The 21,108-nt window shown below is 43.9% G+C and overlaps 1 protein-coding gene across 1 annotated transcript in view; it reads left to right on the top strand.

Moving 5' to 3' along the window:
• LOC126456363 (juvenile hormone esterase-like) overlaps nucleotides 1-21,108 on the top strand; it is a 120,713-nt gene that overhangs the window by 24,074 nt on the left and 75,531 nt on the right. Inside the window, exons 3-5 of the mRNA XM_050092117.1 lie at nucleotides 7,093-7,230; nucleotides 12,246-12,393; nucleotides 19,274-19,459. Coding sequence (XP_049948074.1) covers nucleotides 7,093-7,230; nucleotides 12,246-12,393; nucleotides 19,274-19,459 — 472 coding nt within the window. The remainder of the gene's footprint in view (nucleotides 1-7,092; nucleotides 7,231-12,245; nucleotides 12,394-19,273; nucleotides 19,460-21,108) is intronic.

Genomic DNA, 21,108 nt, shown 5'->3' with positions numbered 1-21,108 from the left:
GATCGATCATTAGTCCTGCTTCAGCAACACCAAACAACTTTAACCATGTTCTTCATTTATGATTGACTAAATTTTACTTAAATCCTAAAAACTTATCAGGGTGGGACCAGGAAACTTTGTGCTGGTGTTAGTTCTTCTGTACACACACTCTAAGAAAAAAAAGACGCACCACGAAAGAATTATCCAAATGGGACGGAAGTCGGTAGATGTGATGAACGTGTACAGAAAACCAATAATCACAATTTCAGAAAAAATGTGTGATTTATTCAAGATAAAAGCTTCACAAATTGAGCAAGGCAATACCCCATTGGTCCAGCTGTGGGTCTTATTAAAGCACTTATTCGGCTTGGCATTGGTTGACAGAGTTGTTGCATGTTCTCGAGAGGAATTTCATGCCACAGTCTATCCAATTGGCTCGTTAGATCGTCAGAAAGCCTAGCTGGTTGGCCTCTGCCCATAATGCTCCAAACGTTCTCAGTTGGCGAGGGATCCGAAGACCTTGCTGACCAACGTAGGGTTTGGCAAGCAAAGAGTTAAGCAGTTGAAGCTCTCGCCGTGTGTGTGTGTGTGTCGGGGGTGGGGGGTGGGAGGTAGGGGGCAGGCATTATCTTGCTGAAATGTAAGCCCAGTATTGCCTGTCAAGAACAACAACAACACGGGCGTAGAACATCGTCGACGTGCAGCTATGTTTTAAGGGTGCGGCGGATGAAAGGGCTCGTGCTATGAAATGCAGTAGTACCCCAGACTACCACTCCTGGTAGTCTGGTTGTCGCGGCGTATGGCAGATGACAGTCAGCTTGGTATTCAACCGGTGTCTGGGGCGTTCACTTTTGTATCTTCCCACTGTCTGGAGCTTCTCCAGACTCGTCTTCGGCCTGGAATCAGACTGATTGGAGTAGAATTGTGTTTAGTCATCAGTCCTGTTTCGAACTGAGCACCAACAACGAGCGGAGACGTGTCTTGAGATGCCACGCAGTGTGGTGAGACACCAAGCTTACTGTCGCCCGCCATACGATCCGACATCGAAGAGTGATAATGTGGGCTGCCATTTCATAGCAGGACCCCTTGGGATATCATCCGCGACACCCTTACAATACAGTGGTATGTCGGCGACACTCTACGCCACCTTTTGTTGCCTTCACGGCAAGTCATTCTGGGCTTACTTTTCAGCAAGATAATGCTCGCCCGCACACGGCGAAGGTTTCTACTGCTTTTCTTCACGCTGGCCAAACCCCACTTTAGGCAGAAGGTCGTCGGATCTCTCCTCAAGTGAGAACGTTTGCAGCATTATGGGCAGTGCCACGCAACCAGTTCGCGATTTTGACGACCTAACGCTTCAGTTGGACAGAATTTGGAACGACATCCACCAGGAGGACATCCAACAACGCTGTACCAATCAACCCCCAGCCTAATGACTGCTTGCATAAGAGCCAAAGGTGGACCAACGCGTTATCGACTTGCCCAATTTGTACATCAAATTTTTTCTGAAATTGTTATGATTTGTTTGTCTGTGCGTGTACATCACACCTACCGATTTCCATCCCATTCGGATAATTCTTTCGTGTTGCGTCTTTTTTTTGTCTTAGAGTGTATTTACTCATCACATTTTTTCCAAAATAAATGTCTTGGTGGAAACGTTGGTTTTCGAACACCGATTTTGGTTGTTCAGGAAACATTCCACCTCAAAAATCATCTCGTAGTCACTCTGAAAATGTCTGCAGTGCAATGGTTCCTTTACAGAAGGCAGGAGGAAGTAGTGCTTGGGTGCAATATAAGCAGTATCCAAGAGGGAAGGGAGGCATTTGAAATAAAATTTGATATCCCAGAGAAGCAGCATGTTTGACTACGTCATGTGCTGGATTAGTTGGGGCATAACCGTGGAGCATAACAGACAGCTTTCTGCGACGTTTCGTCTTGACTACCTTCTGTAATCTCATCAGGAGATTTCGGTGGTACGGTGCTGTGTCGGTTTGCCACTTACGAACGTAATCTGTTAGCACCACTCCATTTCAGTCCCAAGGAACACCCAGCGTCACTCTGTCCAATAATGGTTTGATCTTTGCCTTTTTCGTCGGTGATAAATACGCATTTTCTACTGTTCTCTTAGCTACTTTGTTTCTGGGTCATGGTAGTAAACCCAGCACTTGCCCATCGCGATTACGCGGCTATACAAGTCGTCAGGACCGGACTGAGAGAGCTATAAGATTTCCGCACCCGCTTCCGTTCGGCGTAAAGGGCGATCTTTGTAAGTAAAAGGATGCCGTACAAAAAGCTGAAAACTGATCCATGACTTATTTTCACAGTCGTATCTATCGTGATGAGGCGATCCTTGAGCAACAGGACTCCCTCTTTTCTCGTGATTCCCGATACTTGACAGAGAAATGGTCCGCCACTTATTCCTTTGTCATTCTCACTTGTTTGACCTCCACCTTACCACTGGGTCATATGATGTTGGTTTGTTCCTGTATCAGTTGCATGTGGACTGTTGTAGCGTTGTTCCCCTTCAAACGAAGAACACGAATTACCGCACTGCACTCCACACTATCAATGAGCTCTGCCACTTTTGATTAGGACGTCCAGCGGAGAGCTAATGGTACAGTGGCCCAGGGACTTCAAACAGGTATCTGGAAACGAACAAAAAAATTATGAGGGGCGAATGTTGTACCTTTGAAAACTTTTCAGACTTTAGCCGCTAGTCCTGTAACAGATCTTTAACATATTTTCTTATTCCGTTTTGAAATTCTAGCACTTACTTGATGTGTTCTGTCGTCTCTTGCGGGGATAAAAAAGGTAATGAGGCGAAGTAAAGTTTTTCCGAATGTGAAAAACCGCTGCGATGTTCAACATAGTCACGCAACTAAGATCAAATATTCTGTTCAAATTTAAAAGTACTGCAGTCGATAAACTCCGGTCACTATTGTATTTAATAATCTATCTGTTACATAATTGTCCTACTACGTACCAATAGTCAGTAAGTACAATCAAACTAAGAAGAAGAACTATAAAAAATAAGTTACAAGTTAAAACCATTTGGAAGTAGAAATTATTGGCAACTAACACAAATTTCCAATTTCCAGACAAGAAAAATTGTTAATCGACTAAAGAAACTCAGTTTTTTTTAACAAGGTCTTCTTCCCTTTCAAGGTAAAAAATTATGCACGATCGACTAAGTACGGCTTAACTGTCCATGTAACTAGTTCTAAAAGTGTACTTAATTTTATTCACCGTAAAACTCTGTAACTGAAAGATAAACAATATTCTTCAAATAGCTTTAATATTTTATTCATCACTTAAATAATTACGAAGGTTACAGAGAACACAACCTCATATTACACAACAACAAAGAAAAAATAAAATGTCGGAAACTGCTTACGGAAACTTTTATCATGCATTCCTTCAAATGGTTCAAATGGCTCTGAGCACTATGGGACTCAACATTTGTCGTCATCAGTCCCCTAGAACTTAGAACTACTTAAACCTAACTAACCTAAGGACATCACACACATCCATGCCCGAGGCAGGATTCTAACCTGCGACCGTAGCGGTCACGTGGTTCCAGACTGTAGCGCCTAGAACCGCACGGCCACACAGGCCGGCTGCATTCCTTCATATGATTCTAGAAACAGTCACTAGATTGAAACGCCGACCAGGAAACATGTGTTCGTAGGTACAAATTCTCCACATTAAATTTAAACAGATAAATTGTTAACAAGCTTTTAGTTTTAGTAACTGACGTAATCACCCTCGTTATCATTAACCTTCTGCAAATTATCAATACCGGGTCGATAAAAATTTTGTTTTGGAGCGAAATATCGGGAGATGGCATTTTGGACTTTTTTTTCGACTTTTAAAATGTTGTAGCGATCGGAATAAATGGAAACCCTATCATGCAATATCGAACGAATATGGTGGGTGAGCCGATACCTTCCACCTCCAGTTCATTAATTTTTCCAGGGTTCATCTTGTGCAAAGCAGTATTGCGTTATCATGTTACCGAGTAACGCCTTTTCAGTTGACTGTTGCTGGTCACGTTTCAATTAAAGATTCGTTTAATTGATTAAGTTGTTCACAGTAAGGTTCTGCATTGTCAGTTCGTCCAGGTTTTAGCACTTTAGAATGAACGATCCCGCGAATACTCCACCAAACATACAAAAGCGCCTTTATGGAGTGAAAATTTCTCTCAGGTGTACTTCGTGAAAATTCAGTTGAAGAGAGCCACTGCTTTTTGCGTTTTGGATCATCATAGATGATCCATTTTTCATCTCCAGTGACGAAGCGAACAAAAAACGCTTCTGTATTGTGCTGCAGAAGCAATAAGTTGTATGTGGTGGATCGGTTAGCTTTGCTTGTCTTTACCAATCTGCTGCAAATGTTGTTGGATGGTCGATCAAGATTGGTTAAGAGTGTTCGACAGTCCCTCGATTGTCCGATACGGATTTTCTTCCGCTTTCGCTCTTAACATGTCATTGTCTACAGTTGTTGGTTTTACTTATCTATACGAGTCAAAACGATCAGAACTGGTGGATCTGAACTTAGTAAACCATCTTTGGCATTTAAGAACGTGCAATGGACTTGGACAATCATCGCAAATGCTTTGGTAGCAACTGTTGCGTTACTACTCTTGTAAAACTCAAAAAGCATACAATGTCGCCCGGATATGTACCTCTTCTGGTATTTCGCTGAGAAATTCACCATAAATTGCACAAAAGTTTAATTATTTACGACTAAACAAGTCACTCTAACCTTAAAATGTATTTGGTGCGACTTTGAAGTACACAACGAGCTGATAAATGAGAAACGAATATCGACAAGCGCAAATGCGACATTGTTTTCCGATGCCCCAAGTAGAATATTTTATATTTTCGAAGTGGTGAAGAAATCTTTATGATACACCCCACATGCGAAACAAAGAAACGGCATCGGTTTATGTTGTCGACAGAAAGAAGTGGGTTCAATGAATGTTATTTATGTCTTTTGCATGTTCGCCTATAACACTAGTTTCTCGTTTCCCTGAGTTGGTAAAGGGGTTGTAACGGAACTGAAATGATGGTGGGCTGACAGTAATTTGGAGCCCGCGCGTCGGAAACGGGCGCGCTGGTGTGAGACTGCCAGGGAGTGCACCCTGATGCCATCTATTGGCGAAACTGGGAATTAGCGCTGTCTCAGACAATGCAATTAAGATATCGGAGTCAAATGTATTCTTTTTCTTGGTATTTATAAGCTATTACTGTATGATTTAATGTTATAAAGCGCTAGTAGTAAAGTATTATGACTGGTATGAACTCCAGGGTAGTAAATATAAATATTCTTAAATACTAAATGATTTCGGTGAAAAGGTGGTAGGGGAACGCCCCCACTCTTGGTGATACGAGCATAGCTAGAGGTAGCTGGAGACACAGGGACTGAACAATGAAATGGCCTGGGGAGTGTTGACGTGAGCGGACGTGCATAACTGTGCTCACGCAAAAGTGACTGTGCAACAGCGAAAAGGAGAATATCGTCGCCATTTGTGGAGTAGAACGCGACGAATGGTTGTCGAAGCCGTCTCTATGCCACTGGGGCTGATAGTAAGAGTTCCTGCGCCCAGATTTTATGGCGGACGTGCAGTAGCTTATACGAGTGCTACAGCTCGTAGTTCCAGCCGCCATTAAGGGCATGAGGCGTGAAGAGCTGCGTTAGCTACCTGCATCTCACCACCAGCACCGACACGTCTACCCAAGGCAAGACTGCTTGAAATTGTTAAGTCGAACTTTCTATACTTGTAAAAGGAGAATACCAGTTTTATTTTGTGCAAGTGCAGAGGACAGAATATAGTAATGAGCAAAATTACGACGCATGTTGTTCCTTGTAAAGTGTAGTAACCTGAAACATAGTGTAGTGAAATCAGACTGAGGCCACCATCGCCTCTTTCATTTACAATTCTTTTGGTTGTAGAATACTTTAGCGTTTAAGAATGTAGAAAAGAGCAATGGTCACACCAGAATGAGTCGCCTATTTATAGTTACTTAAATTTTTTCTGAATAACCTTTCAAGTAAAGTCACTTAACTAATTCTATAGCAATTGTCCAAGAGTAATATCCCAAAATCATTAAATAAGTTGAAGGGTAGAAGTTTGTTAACCTAAGTTGCTTAAATTGTCTTGGTGGTAATTACCAAGCCAACTCACAGAAATTGAGAGAGTATTTGCTTTGTAGAATCACCTAGAATGATCAGAAATAGTAATATTCAGAATTAAGTTTAAAATTCAACTCAAGCCGTTTCACTTTGAAACGAGCCAAAAAATTGATTTATTCTTTTGCTCCTTCAGAGCTGGCGACCATAGTTATAAGTATTTTCAGGAGGATTCGACGGTAAGTCTGCTGCTCTCGTCGTGCTGATAGGATTATCTACTGCTGCTAGCAGTGGTGATTGGATACATAAGCTCACTACCAAGTTAAGTGGGTCAGGTAGGCAGTGTTACCGTGTGAACTGTAGGGCACTGTAGGCCGTGGATCGAACCCGTTCAATCATCACAGCTCTTTGAGAAATAGTCCGGTTAGGAGTGTACTAATCCAATAGGTAAATACTGGCGAGTAACGGTCAGAAATGTATACGCAAGTGAATTTAGCAAGGTCTATGTAGCACCTAGTTAATGTGGTGTAATGGCGAGGGTAGGAGTGGAGTAAAAGTGAGCTGAGCTTGTGGCAGCTGTGCTGTCTTCAAAGATTAATAACGCCAGAATTCACTACTAACTCTTACCATTAGGGCTGAGCTATTTACGGTTAAAATACGTAGCAGTAAGCGCAAAGGCGTGACAGCTACAAGTCCGTATTGGCTTTATACATACGGAAGTAGGAAGCGGGTCATTCTATCAGTGGAGGGGTTAAAACAACGGAGTCACTTGAGAACATACCCCATTTACTGATGGAAAGATTCGGCGGTTCGGTCGCAGGGTGCTATAGTAAAGACACCTGTAGAGAGGCAGAAAATGTTGTTAGATATGAGATCACTTGAAAAGAATGAACTGCATACTGTAAGCCTGTTGTGGTTTGTGTTCACATTGTATAGCAGGCTCAGGTTGTAGCTGAGTGAGTGGTTGCGCTGGTGTTTCAGCCGCCGCAGCCTGCCGAGAAGTGGACGAGCATACGGAACGCGACGGAGGAGGGTCCGGTGGCGCCGCAGGTGAACCTCTACACCGGCAGGCTGGAGGGCGACGAGGACTGCCTCTACCTCAACGTCTACACGCCAAACGTAAGGGCCGCGCGCTGTGTGGCGTGACTCTCAGGGTGGGGCGTCCAATTTCTCGGGGGAAGGAACACTATGATGTTGGAGGAGGCAAGGCAAGTTGACGCTACAAGAAACGGTATAAGCTATTGCCTTTGACCTCCGTATCTTCGTCCGACATTTGCTCAGTGATTTTTCTGATGTTTCGCCAGCACGAATGGTCGGCGTCGTCGAAGATTCGCCCTCCAATGTTGGTGGTGGACTGGAGTCGAACCCACGGCCAGAAAGTATACCGGGTGTCTTTCCCAAGAGTCGTCAGCCGCATTTTCTTTGGTGTTTCGTCAGATATTTGCGGTTTCGTTCCTGCGCAGTGTAGCTGCAGTCAGCCCATGCAAATATTGCTCGCCACGTCTTTCATGCGACGACCAATGTCGACGAAATGAGTTGGTTTGTTTCCCGTTATGACCAAATTAGTTTTAAATCGCTATTTTACGTGTCCATTCGATTTAGTCTAGTGCGACATAAACGGACACGTAAAACGCCGCTTTTAAAATCATTTTGCTTCTAACGAGAAACAAACAGACGTTTTTGTCGACAAAGGACGCCGCATGACAGACGCAGCGAGCAGTGTTTTGCAAACACCGGCCGATACATCAAGAGAAAGGGACAACCTGTACATACCTCTCGCGTCTGAACGTCTTTCAGTGATCATTACCGCTATTGTTCTCCGCTACGTCATTGAGCCAATATGTCAACAAGTCGACATGAAAGCCTCAATAATTTTCATGTAAGCAGCGACGGAATGACACTCTAGGGTGAGAAATGTGTACGTATTACCAGTATAGTGAAAGCGTCCGAAATACTTTAAAATGATTAACTACAAAGCAAGAAAACATTGTTTAAATGCTGCAAACTAGTTTCTTTAGACACATGCTTCCGATTTCCTACTTATTTGACAACATTTAACAGATTGATAACATTTTACGAGGGTCACTCCAAAAGAAATGCACACTATTTTTGTAAAAATACGGTTCTCATTCTGCATATGTGAAAGTTTTACAGTGTGTAGATACATCCTTCCCGCTTGTTTTCAAACTTAGTTCAACCTGTTCCCGTGAGTGGCGCCGTCACATCATGTCTTCAAGATGGCTGCTACACTTGACGTTCGTCAGAAGCAACGTCCTGTCATAGAATTCCTGCGCTGTGAAAACGAGACAGTGGGAAACATCCACAAGAGGTTAAAAAGTTGTATGGAGATGCTGCTGTCGATCGCAGTACAGTTAGCCGGTGGGCAAGCAGGTTATGTGTTGAAAGCGCGCACGGCAATATTCAGGATTGTCCTCGCAGCGGCAGTCCTCGTACTGCGCACGCTCCAGACAATGTGCAGAGAGTTAACGAATTGGTGACTGCTGACAGACGCATCACAGTGAACGAATTGTCACGCTACGTTGTGATAGAGGAAGGAACTGTTTGCAGAATACTGAAAGTGTTGGTGTTAAAAAAGGTTTGTACCAGGTGGGTTCCCAGGATGTTGACAGTGTCTCACAAAGAAACAAGAAAAACGGTATGCAGCGAACTTTTGGAACAGTACGAGAATGGTGGAGATGAATTTCTTGGAAGAATTGTGACAGGTGATGAAACATGGCTCCATCATTTTTCACCAGAGACGAAGAGGCAATCAATGGAGTGGCATCATGCAAATTCACCCAAGAAAATAAATTCAAAACCACACCTTCTGCTGTAAAAGTTATGGCTACGGTGTTTTTCGATTCCGAAGGACTCTTGCTTGTGGACATCATGCCAAGTGGAACCACCATAAATTCTGATGCATATGTGACGACACTGAAGAAACTTCAAGCTCGACTGAGTCGTGTTCAACCACATCGGCAAAAGCAGGATGTTTTGCTGTTGCACGACGATGCACGGCCACCCGTCAGTCAAAAAAACCATGGAAGCGATCACAAAACTCGGATGGGCAACATTGAAACACCTGCGTTACAGTCCTGACCTGACTCCATGTGACTATCATCTCTTTGGGAAACTGAAAGACTCTCTTCGTGGAACAAGGTTTGAAGATGATGACTCCCTTGTGCACACTGCCAAATAGTGGCTCCAGCAGGTTGGTATACAGGCGCTGGTTCCAAGATGGCGTAAGGCAGTTGAGAGGGATGGAAATCATGTGGAGAAATGAAAATATTGTTCCTAAAGCATGTATCTACACACTGTAAAACTTTCAAACATGTAGAATAAAAGATGGATTAAAAAAAATAGTGTGCATTTCTTTTGGAGTGACCCCCGTATCTCACTGACTTTCAGTGTATGTATCAAGAGTTCCCTTTATTCTCTTTCTTTTACTAAATAGCTGTCGGTTTGAAGCCATTTTAAAATGTATGCATAAGCACAATCCACCAGGATGGTCGTACTTTGGTCGGAGTCCAAGAGTTTTTAATTCAACACACAAGTGGAGAGCAAACAGGTTACCTTCTTTGAGAAGTGACTACGTTCACAATTCTGTCCAGACAGAAAAACTGTGTTTTAGGGAAATATTACCAGGAACTTTACTCCTTAAGACAGCTCATGTTGCCACGTCGCGGGTTCGCAGCGCAAATTTTTATACAGAAATTGCTGGGGACGAAAGTTGTAGTGATCACTACGACGAAATAGCTTCCTTCTACAAGAGGGGCAAGGGGCCATAAATTTCCATTTCCATTAATAGGACGAATTGGTGTCGCATGTTTCCGATGATCTTTTTCTTCGACTGCTGGTTGACTTTCTGGAACACGGCGCCACAATTAACGCACATCGGTACGTGCACACTTTGCAAAAACTGAAGCGAGCCATCAAGTACAGACGCCCAGGAATGTTAACGGAGGGCATCACTGTGTTGCAGGATAATGGCCGTCCACGTGTAGCGAAGGTTGTTTCGACTACTCAACAGTAGTTTCACTTGGAAGCCTTTACACATCCTTCATATAGTACTAGTCGATTTCCATGTTTTTGAAACCCTAATGAAAGACCTTCGTAGCCGTTGATTTGCTTCGGACGAAGGGGTACACGTCTGGGTACAGCCGTGGTTTCGTAGGCAGCCGCAAACATTTTTCCTCGAAGGCACTGACTATCTTGTCCACAGTGGGATAAATATATTAACAGTTAAGATGATTACTTTTGAAATAATAAACAATTTACTTACTTTTTTCCATCTGTCTCGTTTTCATTTGATTACCACTCATATATACTGAAGCCAGCTTAGCTCAAAAAGTTTTTGCACACTGGAGAAAATGGCACTACACTCACACTCAATATGCTATTCATAGTGCTGCACCAAGACGTTATTCACAAGAAGATAAATTTTTTCTAGAGTTAGTTGTGATATTTTGGGAGGAACTGAGCTCGTGGGAAGATGTAATATTTCTACTAAGCAACACAGGTATTTGTACTAAAGAGTAATCAGCAACACTAAGAATTGTTTAAACACTAATTCGCTTTTGTAGGCATGATCTATATCTGAGAACAGCTTGTAGCACCGTAGGCCCCTTAGTCTTTTTTCTTCCGCGTAGACCGCCGGTTCCACTAAAATGCGAATGCAAGAGAAAATGAAATCCTGACCGCTGAAGCCATCAATCATGAATGCATCAAATTCGATCTCAGTAACAGGATTAATTTTGCAAATGCCTCTAAAGCAGCACTCAGAGTTATGAACATGATGATTATCTTTCGGAAGGAATGGCGAACACAAACGATGATGAGGACCGAAATCCCGTTTCAGCTCAATGAAAAATTTTACTTTCCGCGCCAAAATTTACTGTCCAAATACACCATGTGCATAAATAAGGAATAATTATGAAGTGGCGGCAGTAAGTGTAAAATGAAATGGCAGCATGTTAAACATAATAAACGAATGTAGCATCGGTAATTTGACTGGAAAGAATCCCTACAAACCACATTGTTAATCCACAAGGAAGGTTGGAGTCAATTGTGTGTGCGCGCCGAAGTGAAGTACAGTATAAGAACGAGAAATACGCACGCGAGTTAGGCGAAAATTTGAAATCTAAACTTTTCGATCAATTGAGATTTTCACCCGTCTCCCATCTCAACAAGAAATACAGTACTACGTGAGTACGTTATGTGTTACAATGTACTGTACAGTCATACCAGCAGAAAGAGGTGTTCCTGCATTTGGATACTGTACTCCAAGTGGTTCAAATGGCTCTGAGCACTATGGGACTTAACACCTGCGATCATCAGTCCCGAAAAACTTAGAACTACTTAAACCTAACTAACCTAACGACATCACACACATCTATGTCTGAGGCAAGATTCGAATCTGCGACCGTAGCGGTCGCGCGCTTGCAGACTGAAGCGCCTAGAACCGCTCGGCCACTCCGGCCGGCACTGTACTCCTCTCTACAGTGAGTAATGAATTATTTCAAACAGCGCTTGGTCACCTCGTAAAACTTGAAAAGACTGTACAACGCGCTGCTGAAGTTCTTGAAGCGCATCAGCGAAGGTGCTGTACCCTTTTGATATCTGAGGACCGAGGTCACGTGATCTGGTCGGCCACCTTACAGCCGCTGCCTTACCCGTATTGCAGCACATTAGTCCGTCAGATGTCGCCTCACGTCAGCAGCAAAACGTGCGGGTGCCCCAACATGCGTGTATCTCATTACCCAAGAACGGACCATAGGTGAAATTTGAGGCCAATTAGATGGGACTTCGAACGAAAAGTTTACATCTATAATACATTTGTACTAACTAGCAAAATATTTCGTACTGGAGATAGTAGCGACTCTTAACAGTACATTCTCATTTATCTCACACATGGCTAGTGTGAGGGACCATGTTTACTGAAACGTTTTGGCATCTTTTACACTTTCACTCGTATCAATTTACAATGTTAATAGCTAAGTATCGGTAGTTACTAACTGCCTTGGACAGATCATAAAAAATACCGACAGAAGATGTTTTGGTATGAACTTCATTTAATACTTTTCAAATATTGCTTGTCGCAGACATGATCGTTTATTACTTTCTGTGCACGCCAGCCTCCCAAGGGTTCGATGCCCGTGATGGTGTGGATCCACGGCGGCGGCTTCTTCAGTGGCAGTGGCAACGCAGACATCCACGGTCCGGAGTACCTGGTGGAGCACGGCGTCGTCGTCGTCACCTTCAACTACCGCCTCGGCGTTCTTGGTACGTAGGCAAGAACGTCTCTATGATTTTCCAGTGTGCTGTACTTCTGCTAAATTTCGCGCACATTTGATGTGTGTGTGTATGAGTTTTTGCGTGTGTACGCGCGTGTCACTGAGGTGAGAGAGGAGACCCGTACGATATTATCTCAAAACAAGTAAAGCATTCATCAGTTCGAAGATTATTTTGAACACATCTACATCTACATGACTACTCTGCAATTCACATTTAAATGCTTGGCAGAGGTTTCGTCGAACCACAATCATATTATCTCTCTACCATTCCACTCCCGAACAACGCGCGGGAGAAACGAACTCCTAAACCTTTCTGTTCGAGCTCTGATTTCTCTTATTTTATTTTGATGATCATTCCTACCTATGTAGGTTGGGCTCAACAAAATATTTTCGCATTCGGAAGAGAAAGTTGGTGACTGAAATTTCGTAAGTAGATCTCGCCGCGACGAAAGACGTCTTTGCTGTAATGACTTCCATCCCAATTCGCGTATCATATCTGCCACACTCTCTCCCCTACTACGTGATAATACAAAACAAGCTGCCCTTTTTGCACCCTTTCGATGTCCTCCGTCAATCCCACCTGGTAAGAATCCCACACCGCGCAGCAGTATTCTAACAGAGGACAAACGAGTGTAGTGTAAGCTGTCTCTTTAGTGGACTTGTTGCATCTTCTAAGTGTCCTGCCTATGAAACGCAACCTTTGGCTCGCCTTCCCCATAATATTATCTATGTGGTCTTTCCAACTGAAGTTATTCGTAATTTTAACACCCAGGTACTTAGTTGAATTGACAGCCTTGAGAATTGTACTATTTATCGAGTAATCGAATTCCAACGGATTTCTTTTGGAACTCATGTGGATCACCTCACACTTTTCGTTATTTAGCGTCAACTGCCACCTGCCACACCGTACAGCAATCTTTTCTAAATCGCTTTGCAACTGATACTGGTCTTCGGATGACCTTACTAGACGGTAAATTACAGTATCATCTGCGAAAAACCTAAGAGAACAGCAGAGGTCCCAGGACGCTTCCCTGGGGAACACGTGATATCACTTCAGTTTTACTCGATGATTTGCCGTCTATTACTACGAACTGCGACCTTCCTGACAGGAAATCACGAATCCAGTCGCACAACTGAGACGATACCCCATAGGCCCGCAGCTTGATTAGAAGTCGCTTGTGAGGAAAGGTGTCAAAAGCTTTCCGGAAATCTAGAAATACGGAATCAACTTGAGATCCCCTGTCGATAACGGCCATTACTTCGTGCGAATAAAGAGCTAGCTGCGTTGCACAAGAACGATGTTTTCTGAAACCATGCTGATTGCGTATCAATAGATCGTTCCCTTCGAGGTGATTCATAATGTTTGAATAGAGTATATGCTCCAAAACCCTACTGCAAACCGACGTCAATGATATAGGTCTGTAGTTCGATGGATTAGTCCTACTACCCTTCTTAAACACTGGTGCGACCTGCGCAATTTTCCAATCTGTAGGTACAGATCTATCGGAGAGCGAGCGGTTGTATATGAGTGCTAAGTAGCGAGCTATTGTATCAGCGTAATCTGAAAGGAACCTAATCAGTATACAATCTGGACCTGAAGACTTGCCCGTATCAAGCGATTTGAGTTGCTTCGCAACCCCTAAGGTATCTACTTCTAAGAAACTCATGCTAGCAGCTGTTCGTGTTTCAAATTCTGGAATATTCCATTCATCTTCCCTGGTGAAGGAATTTCGGAAAACTGCGTTCAATAACTCCGCTTTAGCGGCACAGTCGTCGGTAACAGTACCATCGGCACTGCGCAGCGAAGGTATTGACTGCGTCTTGCCGCTTGTGTACTTTACATACGACCAGAATTTCTTCGGATTTTCTACCAAATTTCGAGACAATGTTTCGTTGCGGAACCTATTAAAGGCATCTCGCATTGAAGTCCGTGCCAAATTTCGCGCGTCTGTAAATTTTAGCCAATCATCGGGATTTCGCGTTCTTCTGAACTTCGCATGCTTTTTCCGTTGCCTCTGCAACACACCACAGTGTTTTTACTAGGCATGGTTTGTTGGAGTGGTATGCCGTTCCCTTCCTTCGACCTTTGAACTGACTTACCCACTCAGTTATAGGAGGAACTATAGTTTCACGTGGATTCTGAACCAACAACAATCACAGAGGTGAATAAAGTGAAAAGCCACAACTAAAACGCCTAAGATTGACCGCGGATCGAACACGATACCTCTGGCTTTGTAATCTATTTTGTATTATATACGTTGCTGTGTGTCCAATTATTCATATAGCAGTCTTGTTTTCCTCGGTGGAAATCTGAGTTTGTCTGGTCGAAGCTGCTCTCGAGTGGTTAAATGACAGCTGGTTGTCCGGTCAAGGAGTGCTAAAGTCCGATCCACGAACGATGGCGGTTCGCGCATGTCGACGCACGGACAAGGATTGCAATGTTGAATATCCTAAGCAACAGTTGCTGTACTCGCATGCACTTGATTTCCACTTGAAGAAAGCGTATAGGGTACAAATTATGTCTCTCGCTATCTTTATAGCTAGTTTTATCACTCACCACCACAATCAGGGATGACAACTCGTAACAAATGGTATCGAAATTCTCTAAACTACTCACTACGATCACATTTAAGAAACTGAACGCTCATTGGTTGTCGGAGAGTACGTGACACAGGTGCGTAGAACAAGCTTAAACTCGGCTGCCCTCGTTTGTGACTCGAACTATAGTTTCTGCGTGATATACGTCCATAAAACTGCATTGCACACTTTCACTTCATTATGTACGACGGAGTCAATTCTTCCACAACGCACACACACTGCAGTCGAGATCTGGCGAGAAGATATCACAGACTGTGTATGCACGTCGGTAAAAAGAGTATATATACACACATCAAAATAAGTTTTGCATCACCTCCGTTCCGAGAGTTCCGCAATCTGTACAGAAAATTGGAATAGAGATCAACATAAACGTCATTTCCGCCCTTTTTATTGCTCATGGAAACCACACATTGCATGTTGTACCACCATACAGCGAGACCTTCAGAGGTGGTGGTCCAGATTGCTGTACACACCGGTACCTCCAATACCCATTAGCACGTCCTTTTGCATTGATGCATGCTTGTATTCGTCGTGGCATACTATCCACAAGTTCATCAAGTTACTGTTGGTCCAAATTGTCCCACTCCTCAACGGCTATTCGGCGTAGATCCCTCAGAGTGGTTGGTGGGTCACGTCGTCCATAAATAGTCCTTTTCAAACTAACCCAGACATGTTCATGTCTGGAGAACTTGCTGGCCACTCTAATCGAGCGATGTCGTTATCCTGAAGGAAGTCATTCACAAGATGTGCACGCTGGGGGCGCGAATTGTCGTCCATGAAGACGAATGCCTCGCCAATATGCTGCCGTCGTGGTTGCACTATCAGTCGGAGGGTGGCATTCACGGATCGTACAGCCGTTACCGGCGCCTTCCATGACCACCAGCGGCGTACGTCGGCCCCACATAATGCCACCCCAAAACAGCAGGGACCCTCCACCTTGCTGCACTCTTTGGAAAGTGTGTCTAAGACGTTCTGACTGGGTTGCCTCCAAATACGTCTCCGACGATTGTCTGATTGAAGACATATGCGACACTCATCGGTGAAGAGAACGTGATGCCAATATTGAGCAGTCCATTCGGCATGTTGTTGGGCTTATCTGTACCGCGCTGCATGGTGTCGTGGTTGCAAAGATGGACCTCGGCATGGACGTCGGGAGTGGAGTTGTAGTAGTAGCAGTATTTATTCATCCGCAGATCTCTTTTTACAAGGATATAGGACATGTCAAAGTATTTACAAATTTAGAATAGTTTAAAATAAGCTAATTCGTATATACATACATTTACAGACTTCTAGTTAGAGAAAAATCACTAGATTTACTCCTGGTATACAATACTTTTTTTTTTACAAATACCTTATTAAACAATGTAATGCCACATTGTTCACTTATATCTCACTATCAGTCAGTGCACACACTATACACATACTGTTTCATAATAATTCACTTACTACAGACACACACACACACACACACACACACACACACACACACACACACGCACACACACACACACACTGGTGATCTCTGGGCCATTTTCTGTACCGCAACTTCCCATTTGCTAGCCTAAAAAACTGAGTCAGCATCCCTCCATAATGAGTGAGATTTAGAGCTCAGAAAGAGGAAGAGGTGTTGGTATTGTGCCATGCATAGCTTTGGGGTAAGTATTTCTAGAAAGGAAAAACAGAAGGAAAAAATATGAAGTGAAGGTGTTACGTCGAATATTGGACATTTTATAATCATGATTATTATTTATTTGTATAACATTTTTTATCAAACCCGTACTCTGTTTCAGCTAAGTAATCCTTCAATGTATAAGTATGGGAAGTTGCGTATCATGCAGCTTATTGCGCACAGTTTGAGTCGTAACGTGACGTCTTGTGGCTGCACAAAAAGCATTATTCAACATGGTGGCGTTGCTGTCAGGATTCTTGCGAGCCATAATCTGTAGATAGCGGGCATCCACTGCAGTAGTAGCCCTTGGGCGGCCTGAGCGAGGTATGTCATCGACAGTTCCTGTCCCTCTGTATCTCCTCCATATCCGAACAACATCGCTTCGGTTCACTCCGAGACGCCTGCTCACTTTCCTTGTTGAGAGCCCTTCCAGGAACAAGGTAACAATGTGGACACAATTGAACTGAGGTACAGACCGTCTAGGCATGGTTGAACCACAGACATCGTGAGCCGTGTACCTTTTTGCCGGTGGAATGACTGGGAGTGATCGGCTGTCGGACCCCCTCCGTCTAATAGACGCTGCGTTGTTTGCATCTGTGGGCGGGTTTAGTGACGTCTCTGAAGAGTCAGAGGGACTGTGTCTGTGATACAATGTCCACAGTCAACGCCTGTCTTCAGGAGTTCTGGGAATCGGGGCGATGCAAAACTTTTTTTGAAGTGTGTGTATATTGCGCCTTAGCGTGTTCCTTTCAGCCTGGACCACTGAGCCACCTAGCCATTCATTACCCAATAAAGTGCCCAATGGCGCTCCTAAGTTGTATAGATCGGTTAAAACCGGCATACCATTGCTACACGGACCGGAGCATTTGTGAATCCTCGGATCACACCTCCACAGCATTAGTAGCTCTCTCTCAGCGCCCGCCGCACACACCGCTTGTGCCGCACTCGAGACGCTCTGTGCGTTCCAGGCGGAGAGAGTAACTTATTCTTGAGCAGCAAATGTGGGGAGCCCTCGTATTTCTGCTGCCGTTCAGTGGAGATGCTGCAGTCAATGCCTGCTTGTATGGCTACTTTTTGGTCTGTTTAAATGCGCGATCTGTTTATTAGAAAAGAGTTTACCGTTTATTTTCGTAAAATGAAATTAGCTACGTAATAGATAGACTATGATCGGGTGTGTTGCATAAGCTGCTTCTTCAGCGTATCCTTTCATTATTTAATCATCCTGACGGTTAAAATTAGCACATGTTAACGATTTTCGCATCTGTCAGCAATTGTGTGAACACATCACTGCGGTTTACATTCTTTGTTTATTGACTTTGCTTACGGGCAATAGTGTTCATTGAACGTTGGAACGGATGCTAACCAAGTATCTTGCGAGAAGGTTACTTCTACGAATTACAATGTCTGACAAAAAAGGTGAAGGACTGAGAAAGGGAGGAGGAAACCGCATGAAAATTCATGAGTTGAGAGGGTATGTCATGTTATTGGAACGATTACAAAACGGAGCCAAATTTATGATGAACCCGGCAGTATGAGCTCACTTATCACCATGATGTTAGACCCATTTTGTCCTGGATGCATGCACTGATTCGTGTGGAAAGGTGCCATAAAGCCGTTTTATCCACTCCTGAAGCAAGCTGGCCTACTGCTCGTCCTTGATATCCTGCATATCGGCGTTGGGACGGAGTTGACGCTGGGTTGGTCCCACAGTTGTTCACTCTGGACGGGTCTGTAGTTGTGAGAGTACCTCATCATCAAGCAGACAGCTCATACAGACATGTGCCATGTGTGGACGAGCATTGTCCTGTTGGAAAATGGCTCCATGATAACGTCGCATGATAGGTAAAGTGTGATGACGCAGGATGTGTGAGACATACCTTTGTGCTGTCAGAGTTCCCTCCATCACCATCAGGTGTAGCTTGAAGTCATACGCAATGGATCCCCTCACAGTGACGCCAGCAGTAACACAGCTACGTCTCTCCAAAACATTGGAAGAGTGGGACCTTTCACCAGGTCACCGATCGTCACCTGTGATTCATCGCTGAAAACACTGTGACGACATTTCAACACTCAATGCTTCCCGGTTACAGCACCAAACCAAACGCAGCTGTTTGCGTTGTCGCGTTACGACTACTGCTAGTGTCAAACGAACGGTATGGAATGATACAGAATGTCGCAGGGAGTCAGTAATTTGATCTCTGATAGCAGGGGCAGACGAGAAAGGGTTACGATACGAGGTCGACCTCAATCTTGACGACGAGTATGCCTTCCATCAGGTTTCAGTGCTTGTCAACATCGAGTTAATGTCACATCCACATGCCCTGCAAATCTGGAGACTGCACGAATCTACCAGCTGGCCAAATGGCGACCCACAATGAAACCCATTTCAGATTGTCTGATTACCGTTATACCTGCCACAGAGAACTACAATCATTCACACACTCGCCTATCGTGTGTTTGTGAATGAAGTTACGTTGACATCCTATTGTGTTCGGGGTGCATCATTTTTTCTTTTATCAGTCGGCGTACACTACAACCAAGTAAACTATAGGCAGCAAAATGTTCGTGTCTCATTAACAACTGTAACCTGAAATGTTGGCAGGTTTCATGAGTACGGGAGACAACGTGGTTCCTGGTAACATGGGCCTCAAGGACCAGGTGATGGCTCTCCGCTGGGTCAAGGACCACATAGCCAATTTCGGCGGTGACCCCAAAAACGTCACCATCTTCGGCCAAGACGCGGGAGCGTGGTCTTGCCATGCTCATATGTTGTCACCTATGTCTAGAGGTAAGTAAGGGCAACACGGCGCTACACGGTCTCTGTAAAGAGCTGGGTAACGCACGATACATTTTTAAATATCAGGGCAACATATTTTAGTACATTTTAAAACAGACTTTTTAGATACATTACACAGGGTGGTCCATTGATAGTGACCGCGCCAAATATCTCACGAAATAAGGGTCAAACGAAAAAACTACGAAGCACGAAACTCGTCTAGCTTGAAGTGGGAAACCAGATGGCGTTATGGTTGGCCCACTAGATGCCGCTGCCATAGGTCAAACGGATATCAAATGCGTTTTTTTAAAATAGGAACCCCCATTTTTTATTACACATTCGTGTAGTACGTAAAGAAATGAGTGTTTTAGTTGGACCACTTTTTTCGGGTTGTGACAGATGGCGCTGTAATAGTCACAAACATATAGATCACAATTTTAGACGAACAATTGGTAACAGGTAGGTTTTTTAAATTAAAATACACAACGTACGTACGTTTGAACATTTTGTTTTGGTTGTTCCAATGTGATACATGTACCTTTGTGACCTTATCATTTCTGAGAATTCATGCTGTTACAGCGTGATTACCTGTAAATACAACATTAATGCAATAAATGCTCAAAATTATGTCCGTCAACCTCAGTGCATCTGGCAATACGTGTAACGACATTCCTCTCAACAGCGAGTAGTTCGCCTTCAGTAATGTTCGCACATGCATTGACAATGCGCTGACGCATGTTGTCAGGCGTTGTCGGTGGATCACGACAGCAAATATCCTTAAATTTCCCCACAGAAAGAAATCCGGTGACGTCAGGTCCGGTGAACGTGCGGGCCATGGCATGGTACTTCGACGACCAATCCACATGTCATGAAATATGCCAGTCAATACCCCTTCAACCGCACGCGAGCTATGTGCCTGGCATCCATCATGTTGGAAGTACATCGCCATTCTGTCATGCAGTGAAACATCTTGTAGTAACATCGGTAGAACATTATGTAGGAAATCAGTATACATTGCACCATTTAGATTGCCATCGATAAAATGGGGGCCAATTATCCTTCCCCCCATAATGCTGCACCATACATTAACCTTCCAAGGTCGCTGATGTTCCATTTGTAGCAGCCATCGTAGATTTTCCGTTGCCCAATAGGGCATATTATGTCGGTTTACGTTAACGCTGTTGGTGAATGACGCTTCGTCGCTAAATAGAACGCGTGCAACAAATCTGTCATCATCCCGTAATTTCTCTTGTGCCCAGTGGCAGAACTGTACACGACGTCCAAAGTCGTCGCCATACAATTCCTGGTGCATAGAAATATGGTACGGGTGCAATCGATGTTGATGTAGCATTTTCAACACCGACGCTTTTGAGATTCCCGATTCTCCGCAATTTGTGTGCAACTGATGCGCGGATTAGCCGCGACAGCAGCTAAACCACCTACTTGGGCATCATCATTTGTTGCAGGTGGTGGTTGACGTTTCACATGTGGCTGAACACTTCTTGTTTCCTTAAATAACGTAACTATCCGGCGAACGGTCCGGACACTTGGATGATGTCGTCCAGGATACCAAGCAGCATACATAGCACACGCCCGTTGGGCATTTTGATCATAATGGCTATACATCAACACGATATCGACCTTTTCCGCAATTGGTAAAC

This window comes from Schistocerca serialis, chromosome 2 (genome assembly GCF_023864345.2).
Source record: "Schistocerca serialis cubense isolate TAMUIC-IGC-003099 chromosome 2, iqSchSeri2.2, whole genome shotgun sequence".
Classification (NCBI taxonomy): Eukaryota; Metazoa; Arthropoda; class Insecta; order Orthoptera; family Acrididae; genus Schistocerca; species Schistocerca serialis.
The sequence above is the reverse complement of the archived record's forward strand: the minus strand, read 5'-3'. Positions and strand labels throughout refer to the sequence as shown.